We start from the raw sequence: 14414 nt of genomic DNA on the forward strand, positions 1-14414 counted from the left end.
TTTGTGTGTTGATTGTAATGAGAGACGTAGTCACATGGCATGGACGAAGCTACAAAAGAGGGATACATAGGTTGGAACGAGGCCCCTCGCCTACACCACATGGGGGCCCCTGCTGATTATAGCGTTGTACCCGATCCGACTACACATCGTTTACCAACACAATATTACTTGCATTCAAAACATGCAAGTAATATTCTTATCGCATTATGCGATTAGGTACCATGCTTATTAGCAAGACTCAAACCGACAATTCGTTTAACTGAGCGTTTTTTTTTTAAATAAAACATTGTTCAAGGCCCAAGAAATCTGGGCATTAAATCAATCAACCATTCAAGTAGCTCTTCAAGCTTTGCATGGTGGAAAACGATAAGCTAGAGTGTTTGCGGATACACCACGTGGAAAATATCTGTTTTGAGTATGTGCAGCTCTGAAAATAACTGGTTACTCGACGTTTCGGACAGTGAGGGCTCTGTTCGTCTTCAGGACTGACGCGATCCAACTGTGCTGCTGCTTATATGCTGTGGGTGATCACTGAGGCGTGGGAACTGGGATCCAAGCTATCTGGGTACTGGGGCGTGAACTGGTCTGATAGCTGCTGTAGCCAACAGGAAACAAACTGAGAAAAGAAAAAAAAAACCTTACCCTTCGAGATGCCGCACCATTCCTTTATCCCAAGCTGCCCAAGATGGCGAACTTCACCGTAAATACACTTAAACGTTGTAATGACAGGACCATTAGAGCTAGCGATATGCCTGCGCAATGCACATTAATGCATATGCACAGCGCCGCGGCAGGCACTTGCACCTGCGCCCAAGCATTACTGTAAACTGCGCAGGCGTATCGCTTGCTTCAAATAGCGCTTATGCTAATTACATCTTTTGGGCAGAGTGATCCATCTTGCGCCTTTGGCGCTATACGATCTTTGCTTTATCCTTCTACACAGGCAGGCCAGCCCAACCGGCCTCCTTTTTTCCCCCTTTGTGCCCACGACCCTGCATAATGCTGTCGATAGTGTTACGTAATCCAGGCGCCTGTTTGCATGCATAATCAGCATGCTTCATACTGTGGCAATTTGCTGTAAGAAGGCTCCTTTACTAACCGTGATGGGTATTCGGATTACGCCCTGGTCGATTGAATACAGGCGATTCCCAATAGTACGCCACCAAGAGTTTGCAATGCGTTGGCCAATCATAACGCAAGAAATTTGTCGAATCTTTCCAAACGCGCATTGGGTCGACAAATTCGCGCATTGTGATTGGCCAACGCGTTTCAAACTCTTGGTGGCGCACTATTGTGAAACGGCCGTATTACCTATGTTCATCATACGCCAAATCATACGCATGTGCCCCATTGGTTGCATAGCTACCAGCCACTTCAATTCACGGCTCGTGCTTTTTGACAAGATTTCCGCATAAATATTGTCAATCTTCACTCAGGTAGTATCGTCCCTTGTACATTCACATGTAAAGTAAAATCCACACCAACTTTTGTTCTGTCTGGATCCAAGTGAAAATCTGAACCCATGCTTCCAGACTACCCAACGACTGCTGGTGGAACGGTCAACTTTGAGAGCTGCTGTTGATCAAAGAGCATAGATCGAGATAATGGTAAAATCAGTTGATGGGTCTCGGATGCTCAGTCCGTCCCGGCAGGTAAAGACATCAGTACGCGCGAGGTGAGTTCCAACCACTGACATTATAAACACATAGACAGACAGCTCCTATTCAAAACAAAAGCCAGTGTACCGTCGTCGAGACGGCACCCGACTAAATCCAAAAGCGTGGGCTAAATCATCCCTCGCAGCTCAGATGAATAATTCCAACCAACGAATTCTAAGAAGCCATTTTTCGCTTGAGAAAAAAATCCTCTGTTTACTTAATCTGACCAATGCAGATTCGAGACAGTGCGGTTGCAACAGTTGAAAAGAAACGAGTACAAAAGAGTAAAAAAGGGAGCGTTTTTTTGAGCACAATGTCCAAAAACAAAAAAATGCATGCAATCAAAGCGCGTCACGTGCAATTCGCACCGAACGCGCTGCTATTCATCGTTTTGCGCATTGCTTGATGAAGGAGATACAACGCAACCAAAAGCCCAACCACCATGGTCGTGTATGTATTGCGCATGTCCAATGTAATATTAGGCTTCCTAATGTGCAGCCTTTCATCGGTATTACAAATAAACCAACAGTAAAAACACCAGCAACTTTTGTGAACTGTGGTAATCAAGCGGTTACAGCATTAATGGTTGTGATCTGTGGGATTTGGGTTCGAATTCTGTGTGTTAATTGTGGACAGGGAGGATTTTTGTCCAGGAAAATAGAGCCCGAATGTTACAGCCTACTGGTGAAAAGCTTCACACGTGAAGCTTTTTATGGTTGGTTGAGCCCCGTACATGTGTGCATGGCTGTGAACAGTGGTTTGGCTTCATACGTGTGATTGCATTATATGTCTGTGCATGGTTCCAACTAATGACCACTGTTGCCATGCAAGGGCACACCATCTCTCAGAGCCACCCAACAACTATATTCTTAAAGCCATAGTAAGATAAACCGACCTTCTCAGCTTGTGACGTGAGGGGGCGCTTCAGGCCGCGACATGAGTGTTAGTCTGGATACCAGACCCGATGACTCTAACTACTCGACGAATCAAGGTATCACACATTGTCCACGTGACTGGAGACATTCCTCCAGTTTCCGAAGTCGTCCCGTCTATATAATCGGCATGTTCAGGTTGTACCATTGCGTTCGGTTATTCCAGGCCGAGTAAATAGGCTAGCTGTTGAACGTGAACTCCCGTATCCAAATGGAAGCTGTTGATCCTACAATATTTGACTTTACACAGAAATCGAAGGTGGCCTTGGCCGAAATAAATGCCAGGCGAAATGCAGAATATAACTGAAGGTTCCCAAAGGAGAATCTAAGAAGAATCAGGACCTGACGACGAAAGGCAAATGCTTACATATACAAGGTGCACACATATAACACAATGGAATAGAACACACTCAGGCTCTCTACTTGTGACCCCTGACCCTAGGCTTACGTCATATCTTTTAATATCCGTCGGTGATGTCTGACCTAAGGGTGCACCACTAGAAATAAATTCCCATAGACAGCAGTGAGAAGTCCCCACACTTCACAAATATTTAAAAAATACTCACAACTCTCACAGGTGTTCAGGCTGCACAGAAAAATGATGTTCCACTTGTCCTCTTTAATTTTCCTTTTAATTTTCGGGGGGTTGACCAATGAATTTTTGAGAAATTTTCACCAGAAGCAGACCACCCCTGAAATGCAGAAAATGTCCCTGTCCAGAAAAGGAGCCATTTTGAAAAACCATCCCTCTGCACAATGGCTCAAATAGTGCCACTTTCGGACCTGATTGCATCCAAATTGCTCAGAATTGGAAGCCCTGAGTCCGGCCCAGAGGTTCAGTCTCATATTTCTTCAATTCCCCAGTTCCATGGCTCTCAGTACCCTCAAATATAGAATATTTTGAGTGTATAACTTTTATTAATGAGATCGGCAGACATATTTCTGGCCTAATTACAAGGGTGCACCCCAAATAGTTTTTATCAAGAGGGATCAGGGAATCTTTGGGCATGGAATTAGACTATATGAGTGTCAGCGTTGCTGGAAACTACAAAAGCCCTGGAGTGCCATTTAAGTGGGTTTTTTTAAAGTTGTATATTTTTCCAAAGTTTGGTTTTACGAAATGTATTGTTTTTTCCAATTTTGTTTTTGCGACAGACATATTTTTTCCAATCAGCAATTCCCCCCATAAATTGGGAAAACATTGTGATTTTCTGTCTCATACTTCTCTTCATCAGAAAATGAAGACATGTAGTTGGCGGCAGAAAAAGAGGTTTTGCTTCTGTTGGGAGCCAAAAAGGGCTCATGCAGTTGGACATGAAATCAAAAGAAATGAAAAAAGGATGCTCAAATGACACCATGCTTGTAAAGGCATGGTTCAGGCGTTCTGTGTATTTTTTTTTTGTAAGTAGTACTGACACTTTTACCACCCTGTGCGATTTTGTTCAGCCATTCGCTTATTTTACAAGAGGTTTTGTAAAACCGAGCTTCGCTTTCCGGAACTCTCTTCACGACAACTGAGCCAAGCCTACAACACGGCACTTTGTTTACGTGATGTATAATACTTATGTGATATGTTGGAGCACCGCCCGAGACCGATACCAAATACTAACAAAATCCATTTCAGTGGCGTGATGTGTGTTATTTACCTTTATGTCGGCAGAAGGCCTACCATCCAATACCAACATCGAATTCTATTTCTTTCTTGCGTATACCTTGCTAGGTGCTTATTACGGAGATGACTGTGACATCGAGACGATCTTTTATAAACTGACTGATGGTAAACATTCGATCGGGAGAGTACTGAGTTACGTCGTTAAGGGCAAATTATTATACATATTATGTTTAACATGTTTCAAACAAAATGATGTTTGTTTGCATTGGTATTGCATTTAGCTCAAGCGATGTGTGACCAAAACAGAGTAGCATATGGCCTGAGACATCACCCACGAGCGTTGCTATTCAACAAAATGGTGACGATATTTCACAGCTTCCGCAGTTTATGAATTCTTAAAGATTTTAGTCTAGGATGGCAACTGTTCAAAGTTAATTTCTGAGGGAATGAAAGTGTGATTGCACATCTAGTACGTTTAAAACCGCAGAAAGACCCGGAAACGATTTGAACCTATTCACTTTTTTAACAAAAAGTGAATAGGTTCAAAATCAAATTTTAATCGAAAACTAGTCCCAGCTGCTAAGCTATGCTTTCAGTAAAGACTTTTAGGCCTTTTATTTGTTTCTGCTTTTTTATCACACGGTATTCGTCACAATTAAATCACATAATACTGTTGCATTGCAAGTAATGGTACACGCGTTGGAAATTGAAGTCGAACTGTGTCTCTAATGCGGCTGAATTGCACCAAAGAGGGACTGCCGAGTTAAGGAAATTACTTGAACCTTTTTTTTCATCGAGTGAAACTGGGGCAGAATCAGATATTTGAGTTTCTGATCTAGGAGCAACATTTATTAGTGACTGAATTCAAAACACGTCTCTGCCGTTACGTGTTTTACCTGGACTATTCACCGTGCATGCTCGAGCTCGCTCCAGTATTACTGGTTATATCTCATTCCGTCGTTTCGTTCTGTAATTAGAACATCCATTAGTTTTGCTTAAGAATAATAATGCCTAGTGCTGGGAGTGTTTTGGTTTGTTTCGGCTTTGGTAATTGGTTAAACGTTTTCACGACTTCGGTTATGCTTGTGTGATGTCACTATTCTGACCAAACAAGAACCGAAGGTTGGAGTTGGTTCAGCACCGGTTCAAAATGGAGGAGAGTAGACAATTTTTCTACTAGAATTTGAAAAGAGGGAGCAGCGCTGCTGAGAAATACGTCAATGTCGAGTAGAAAATGACGTCTAACACCAAGGTCATCTCATTCCTTGCCATTTTGGCCCTTTAGCATGACTGTTTCAAGTTCATTTATCTCGTGGACCGTCTTGAATATCTTCCTGGTTAGGGCTCGCAAAAACACGCCCCTGTTTCAGTGGCGTGCGTTGTTGGCCATGCGCACTAGTTCTCTATACAAAGTAATCATTATGGGATATACATCCCATAATAACACATTCCACTTGATTTCATCGGCCACTCCTTCATTTCGGTGGCTTGACTCGTTTGCGTTGAGCGGACTTAATTAAGGGCGTCAGAGTAACTTCCTGCAGCAAGTTTCTGATGTTGAGAGAATCAAGGATGTTGCAATCGGTTGCTGCTGTAGTCTTGGCGCTGGGACTCGCAGGGTTTTCCCTTGTCACCGCCTTTAATGGGGTGAGTTGATTTGTTTTAACTGAGGTAGGTTTAACAGAGAGTAATTTGGCTAAATGTGAATTTTAAAAAGAGAAACACCAAATCGATTGATAAAATATGAGTCACAGTTCACATGTAGATATGATATAAATAAGTGAAATTAAGAATACCAACTAAATAAGTATAAAATGAGAGGAGTATGTAAAAACGAAAGAAACACAATTTTAAAATATAACCGTTTTAAAAGGAGTGTTTGGCTTTGAATAAAAACTGTGGAATTACAACAGAAAATGTTAGTATGTCAAATCTAAAAATTCTGAGAGACCATGATCCAACGTCTAAAACGGTGCATTGAACTGGAAAGAACGTGTTTGATATTATAATTGTTCAATGTCACAACTGCTTTTTCTATGTCTATCAAGTCAATCTCGATCCGTCAGTTCTTAACCAGTAAACTGCATAACAGAATAATAGAGACACTTTTCTGAGTAGGGCTACGTCGCAAGAGTGGTGTAATATGTAGTCAGAAACGCAGACAAAGTCAAACGACAGGACAGAGAGAGAGAGAGGAGAGAGATTTCACCTTTATTCCAGCACTGCTTGCTTATACATCTATTTACAATTATGGAATTATCTAAGTGTGACGGTATATAACTCCCAGTCAGAAACCGAAGGTGTGTCTAGATACAATAGGACCTACATCTTATTCCTTACTCGGGCTAGGATACAACAAGTGGGTTAATTTAATTGCAATGCAGTGTTACTTGCCTAAGTTTTTTTGAGCTTTTCCTGTACTTGTCTTACAATCACATCGATACACATTCCTGGAGAACGACATGCATGGTATACGTTTGCCTTTTATTTTCCACCTGCGTGCAGAAAGTTTTATCATGTCGTAATAATAAAGTGAATTCTGATTCACTGGTTAGACAACAATACCCTAATGTAGTGGCGTACATTGGTTTTGTGTAGAGGGTCAAAAATTTGGACGTATTGCTCTCAAAAATTGTCCCAAAGTTTTGTCTTATACGTAAAAGAACCCTCATCCCATCCAGTCCCAAAAGAAAGGTTGTATTGTACAATTTCTAAAGTGCTTCACGAACATGGCATCTTCTCTCTAAGGGTTAAAATGTCTCCCCCTTCTGATACTCAATTTAGCAGGCAATAGTTGATTCGTCATCAAATCATACCACGCCCTAAAATTTATCTCTTGTTTTTTCTAAGTCAACATTCTAGTTGGTCAACGTATGGCGTGCAAATTTATTCCCTGAATAGAAATATCTCTATATATCTCTATATCAACAGATCTATTCCTAATAGAGATATTTCCATTACAGAATACAGATATCTCTATTAAGTTCCCGCTTCCGAGGTCAGCAGGTCGCCCTCGACGTTTAGTGTAAATCTATTATCTTCATGCTCTATCTTGATACCTCTATTCCTAATAGATATTATACGTCATGTTTTTATACAGATATCTCTATTGTAGAAATATCTCTATTAGGAACAGAGATATCTGCATACGCGGATAAAATGCTAAGTTTGCACGCCATATCAACGTGTCGTTGGAATAGAAGCCGAAAAGTACCTTTGTTATAAGTTCTGATGGAACGGTTTTAAACCAGCGCGATTAAATCCAGACGAGGGCCTGAGGAATGGATTGAGACCGTAAATTAAGGTTTCTATTCATGGGCGTAATTCCCGCAGGATGGGGGTAAAGATCCCCCCACCTTCATGAGAAGGGGGAATGGGCTATTGAATAATTCCCCCACTTTTTGTGATAAGCCGAAAATTTGCAGCGGATCGAGGAGATTTTTTTGGATTTTTCCTCAATGACTAAAATATTTGCAATATCGCTAAAAAGAAGAACAAATAGCCCCACATATAGTGTGCAAGTGTTCAACCCTTCAAATAAGCGTCTCCAGTTTTAACCGGGAAAAGTGGCACAAGGAGTGGAGACTATAGTTTTTCCCAAGCAATATTCACCAAAAGGAAATGTACGATGTACTCCCCAAAATCTTGAACGTGTGCCACAGGGGTCAGAGTGCAAGGAGATTACGCACAAATTGCTCTGTGCTCAATGGGTGTCATCCAGTCTTTTCACTAAATGAATTTTTCAGGACCAGGTGGAAGTGCTCGAGCGCGTTCTAGATGTTAATGCCGAAGAAGTAAAGAAGTCAGCAGGTAAGTGAATTGATCCATTTCCTACGAGCCCTCGGTCGGGCTGGTAAATAAATCATGAATAAACATGAAATGCTCTTTGTCACTGCGTTCACGAGGGACGGGCATATGGATTTCCCCAAATTCCCAAATATATGTGGAATATTTAAATTATACAGTACCAGGGGTACCAGGGGTCGCCCTAGGAACGGTGGAGAACAACAATACCTTTTCGTGTGCACGTCAACACTTCCACCAAGAGTTGTGTGTCCGTCAAAATCGCTCCCGGGGCGTTTTAGACGGCCGAACTCAATTAACGCACACGTGCATTTAGTCTTGGTCCAAGACGTCAGTGATCGATAGTTGTTTTATCTCTGTTGAAGAGCGCTCTCGCACAACTTACTCTCACTAACGTCTTGGGAATCTTGCAGGAATGGGAATGAGGCAGTTGTATGCAAATATTTACAAATAGGTCATTTGGGAGACATTTTGTGGTAATTTTTTCAACATTAGGGAGACATTGGCTTTTAGGGAGACATTTCAGTGTCTCCCTATTTTCAAACTACAAGAAGGAGGCCGAATTTTACCGTCCATATTTTGAGAGATGATAGTTTAGGGCCTAAAATGAAAACATACAAAGTTTCGTTCAGATCAGATTTGGGAGTATTGAATTATGGGACAGTAAAGTTGGAAAAATTTTGTGCACGTTCCTATGGGAATGTTTCCCTAATGAACCATTAGCGGTAATTTAAACGACCGATCTTCTTAAATAGTTATAGCCTTGGTATTATAATTATGTAAATGTACATGTACTTCGAAGTTCGAACAACATGGCGGCTTCACGCGAACAAGTACCCTGTCGATAGTGTCTGGTTTGTGCTAGTGGGAAGGGATTAGCGACATGTAAGACACATTTTTCACTCCATATTAGACATGAAATTGCCACTCTTCTAAAAGATATCGTCGGGGACTACAGTTGTGTTGCCTTGCATCATGTTTGCGATATCTGTGGCAGAACAATTGGGAAGACAAAATCGTTGTCTGACACCGCGCAAAAAATACATTCTCGTTTTTTGCAACTCACAATGAGCATGCTGCCTGAAGCCAAATTACTCACACAAGCAGAAAATAAACCTACACTTGCAGCAAGAAAACGACAACCAACTTGCAGTCCGAGTACTCTGTCCTCGAAGGTTAAGGTCTATATGGTCTCTAAGGACTGACTGACTGACTGACTGACTGACTGACTGACTGACTGACTGTACTGACTGTACATGATTATGGGTCACCAAGAACAGCATTCTCTGTCATATCCTAGGCCTAACCTAGTCTGAGTATCACCCGTTCTACTCCGTGCTAACTCCGCACGAACGTCAGTGTTGTCGTGTCTACGTGTTGACGGGACTGCAGACAGCCATGATGCATGTGACCTTACCATGGTGTATTACTGAGGTCATCGAAATTTATTATGCATGCAAAGTAGCGAGTGCTGATTGGTTCCCGTGGAAAGCCGAGGGAAAAATAAAAAACAAGTTAAAACGCTTCTGCAAGATTCCCAACACGTTCGTGCAAGCTGGCGCACAGTCTTATTATGAGTCGTTAGGGGGCGCACTATCCGCCATCAAGCACCAACGTCTTGAAACCAAAAGTAACGTGTGTTATGTTAATGGTCGATTTCTGTGTCTGCGCAAGTAAACGCATGAACGCTGACCGTCAAAAACCCACTTGACTGGACACCCATGTTTGCTCGGGTGTCCGCTCACGCACCTGAGAATGTAACAAAGATGCTTCCTCTTCTTGACAACGAAAACCTCATTGGTCTTTCTTTTATGCCTTCATAGCGATACGTTTTTCATGTGTTCAGTGGGCACGTGTATTCGTGTCTCTTCGTAAAAACGCAAAATGTAGATATGGAGATGCCTATCTCTGGCATCATTAATCTAAGGTTTTTTTAATGACGATATTTGATATTTGCAGACATGTACGGAAGCATGACAAAATGGTTAGGTTCGATGTATTAAAGCTATAAACAGTGAAGAAAATAAGAAATCGGAAAATGCGTCATCTTTGACATAACTGTCCCTGCCATAAACCGGTGATGATTTGGTCAGAGTTAGTTTGATCGACAGCGCCCCCAACGAATAATGGTTTGAACATCTCTTTGTTTGCGCTGGGCCATAAGCCTATGGGATTGGGTTACCAAAAGCCAAATGACCTTTTCACTATAATGAAGTCAGATTTATGCGTTCATTATGCAGTATACGTCGACATTGAACATTGATACGTGTTTTAAAAATGCACGGGTTGGCTCCAAGAACACTAACAATGTAATTTATACTACCTACGATGGAAGTGGAACATACTTAGAAACGGCAATCTCATGCGCAGAGGAAAAAAATACGATTATAAAGGCTTTTTACAGAGAAATAAAGATCCACTTAAATTAGAAACTAATAGCAAACACGATTTAATGGGATTTTGTGAAGAAAACACCCGAACAAAGCTAGAAAACCTGAGAGAAAATGATCATCAAAGTCGCACCCCTGTACATTTTTAATGGCCCACTCACACTTCTTACCGCCAAGGCCATTTGTGCGCATGCGTGCATAATCACAAATTCGTTAGTGAAATAGCATTTTTCATTCAACAATACAAGTGGTAAACCGTTCACACACACAAAAATTCTACGAGGTTCATGAATCGTGAACACCGCAAGACTTACAGCTACAAAGGCCGGCAACAGCAAACTATAACTGAGGGAAGGATTTCACAAATATTCCAACAATAGGGAAATAAAGTGTAGCTGTTCGCTCTTTGTATAAAACATGGGCATATATCCACCCCCCCACTTTTGGACCAGAAGGATGTTCTCTACTGACTCACCCTCTCGCTCTTAATACACTTTTTCGTGGTGAGAAAATTTAGATGAATTTGAAGATTTTTCACTCTTCTGGAGAACCAAAATGTATTCTCTAGCATTTAATAAAAGGATAAGCAATAAAAAGCCATAAATAATGCCACTCTGATGTAGAATTATAAAAGGATGTACTACCTAATGTATTGTCAAAGGGTGTCATCCCCAGCTTTTCAAATTTTTCATGACCTGGTAAATCGTCCCCCCACAATTCCTAATCCCCAACCCCAATTTCCAGCACAAAATTTGCGCCACTGATATAATGTCTAATCCAGGGTTGGTAATTTTGTGTTGGTGTTTTATAACCAGAGTTAGATGAATTGCCGTTCCAACGACGGCAGATTTATAAATGTGTTAATATTTTTGACGAAATTAAACAAATTAGGATTTTAAAGCTAGAAATTTAAGTCATGACTTATAATAAACGGGGTGACTTTGACACTCTGGGGTAACTTTGGCACAAGCCACACCCGTTGGTTGTAATCGTCATATACTCGCAACGCGCTATATGAATGATATAAGATACTCCAAAACATTTCTATGAAATTAACATTATCATAGAATACACCTGGAGGCTTGGCCTGAAGAATGTTTCATGTGTAAAACTTTGTTACAATCCTTTATTATTATTTCTTTAAATTCCAGCAACCTGCCAAAGGTGCTCCGAACCACGGGATAACTTTGGCAGCAACTAATTAAGCTCCAACTCACTGTCAAAAGAAGTGGATGGATATTTTGCTATTGCTTAATTAAACAATAAGGCTTCATACAATAGAAGTGTCCAATCAACAAAGAAAAAAAATTGTTTTTGGACAGCTGAAACGATGAGGATTTTCAATCTTCCAAAGTTACCCCTGTTGACGGTAGTAAGATGAATAAAATAGTATAGGCCCTTTACGCAATTTAATAACCTCACATATTGCCTGAGCCCAGGGGAAATGTGTGCAGTGCATTTAGCACAGAATTCCTTTAGGACTGCAGTTACCAGGGGTGAAGTGCCCTGGTTTTAACCAGACTCAAATGAAGTTTGACTTAAATGCAGTTCCCAAGAATTGGTTACCCAGGAACTCAAACTTAGAGGAGGATTTTCCGTTTAGAATGTGCGAAACCTGGAAAAATGAGAAACCATTCGAAACAAACTAACAAATCAACAATTTGTCATTTCCAACATAACTTGATATTTTAATTTAGATCAGTTTTTAGATCAGTTTAAATCAGTTTTTTTTTCAAACAAATCATTCGATTTAAATTGCGATTGAAATTGGTTATTTGAATAAAATCATCGGCCAACCCTGATTTTTTTCCTCAGCAACCAACTCCCAGTGGTGGAAGGTCGATCTTGGCAAAGGACAATGCATTTCAAAAGTAACCATCCACTACCTTGGCGAGAGTTGCAGTAAGTATCTCACCATACGCTTAAATGTTAATAACGTACCTAATACATGTTCATTGTTACGTACTATAGGATGAAGATTCATGATGGATTTTGCGTTCTTCAGAAGACTAATGAATCAGTTCGCGTTTCTCTCTGAACGTCCCATAATTTGTGGGGAAATAATTGTGAGGTCTCAAAAAAGAGAAATTTCTTCAAACCAACTCTCTGTACTCATTGTTTCAACTCAATGAATTTTGGAAGTTGTTTTTTTAAGTTTGGAACGTTGCTTTTCAAACAAGGTATCTTTCAGTAGAACGCGTTTATTTGTGTAGACTTGAAAGTAAGTCGTTGGTCGTGTTTGTCGTCCAGAACAACCGATATGAGTCAGCATGCTGAGCCGGCTGTTCACGGTCGCATTGCCAACAACGGATCCAGCGTGCCGCCCTGATTCGGCATGGATACGACGCGTAGTCGTTGTGGGTTGTTCAGTACCGGGTTCTGGAGCACGTCACTCAGTCCATGACCCCATCTGTGCCCGCCTAATGACTTGATCAACCTGATTTTGGAAGGATATTCATTTCGGCCTATGCAACAACTATACTGCATATTCATATGTTTCCATGGAGAGCTCCAATAGTGGCTCACACTACAAAGCAGACTCATCCATTTTGTACATAGGGATGTCAATATTTGATTAGTGTCAGTTTCTTTCATATTTTCTAATGATATTCCTTTTACTACTACGCAAAGACAAATTATACATAACGGTTCAAGAACAAATCTTTTAAGTATCTTTTTTTCTTTTGTGGTAAACTATCTTTTTAGAATAGTGTAACACCCTCTTCAATGAAAGAGACTAACTACCACCTCACCGTCAAACTGTCCCATAAATAAATATTCATATTATTAGGGTTCTTAGCCAATCAGAGTGCTCTGTCAAATTTTGGCAGCAAGTCCCGTATGTTGTGCACAAAAGGGCTTGCAGATTGTGCAACTCGGTAATTGGGCACCGCGGGACACGCATATTGGGGAGCGAGGTTGCACTCGTCGTCCCCTTGTGTTGTTAAACTGCACGCCCAACCTCACAGCGTAGGCACCACGTACATGTACAACGCAAGGAAGGTGGACCACACCCAGCCAATTAATTACCGACTTGATTTCAGGTCTAATATTTGCATGTGTAAATCAAAGACAAGCACAATTCTTGTTTAGATGGAAGCTGCAGGTACACCCTTCCAGGGTTGATTAATGAGGCTTATATTGCCTTGCGTATTTTATTTAGGTGAAAGTCTCAAAGACGCCTTTGTTGTCGCTGGGACTGGCACAACCACGTTTGAGAACCAGCCATGCGGGGCACCGATCACTGCCAGTCAAGCCAGACCACCGGGTGGGTCCATCCTGAGAGACTGTCGCCGACCGATATGGGCGCGTTACGTGTACATCTACATCCTTGTGCCTGCAACCAGCATGCAAGGCTGTGAGGGTAGTGTGGACGCACTGTCAGGGCCACACTGCTAGACCATTTAGGATTGATAACTCCCTACATGACTTTATGAACTAATAAGACAATGCTCAGTTTTGGAGAAGTTCGAGTAACTGTCGCCTTTTCTTTTCCTTCCCTGTCTCGTTTTAAACTTTATGATGAACCTCTTTGTAGTAGAAACAAGATAGGTGTTATTCGAATATTATTTGTCACTTTAATAGTCTACTATCTTGCAAATTTAACACCTGCTTGATAGTTGACAGTTGTCTTTACACTTGGCCATACAAACTTTCGTAATAGGACATTAGCTTAGGATTATGAAAGACGGACGGTAGTTTGTGATTTCATGTTTAGGCCACTCTTTTTTCGTTAGGGGTACGATGGTTAGTTGATTTGCAACAAGATGCAAAAAGGAGCGTCTTCCTTTGCTTTAGGGTTTTAAAGATCAAAGACGAATAATAAACTGCTTTTCACATTTTCGTGGATTTTACGTTAAGGTTTTACTTTCCTTTTGGTTTATCGCATAATGGAACATTTCAGTATTCTTCCGTTTCTGAGTCCTTGGTCCGTCCTTTCATCTGAGCAAATAAAAGTATCATTTGCATGTAAGCAGTTGATTGGATGTGCTTCTTGTGTGCAACATTATAAAGTGTG

General features: G+C 41.1%; 1 protein-coding gene across 1 annotated transcript; it reads left to right on the top strand.

The window, feature by feature from the left end:
* Nucleotides 1-5662: 5662 nt before the first annotated feature.
* On the top strand, nucleotides 5663-14369 carry LOC110986998 (fucolectin-3-like). The gene is made up of 4 exons (XM_022249372.2): nucleotides 5663-5849; nucleotides 7949-8012; nucleotides 12212-12298; nucleotides 13560-14369. Exons 1-4 carry the CDS (start codon nucleotides 5757-5759, stop codon nucleotides 13793-13795), a joined length of 480 nt encoding a protein of 159 aa, XP_022105064.1. The 5' UTR covers nucleotides 5663-5756; the 3' UTR covers nucleotides 13796-14369.
* Nucleotides 14370-14414: the final 45 nt, after the last annotated feature.

This window comes from Acanthaster planci, linkage group LG14 (genome assembly GCF_054643075.1).
Source record: "Acanthaster planci isolate LZ-2023a linkage group LG14, COTS_SCS, whole genome shotgun sequence".
Taxonomy (NCBI): Eukaryota; Metazoa; Echinodermata; class Asteroidea; order Valvatida; family Acanthasteridae; genus Acanthaster; species Acanthaster planci.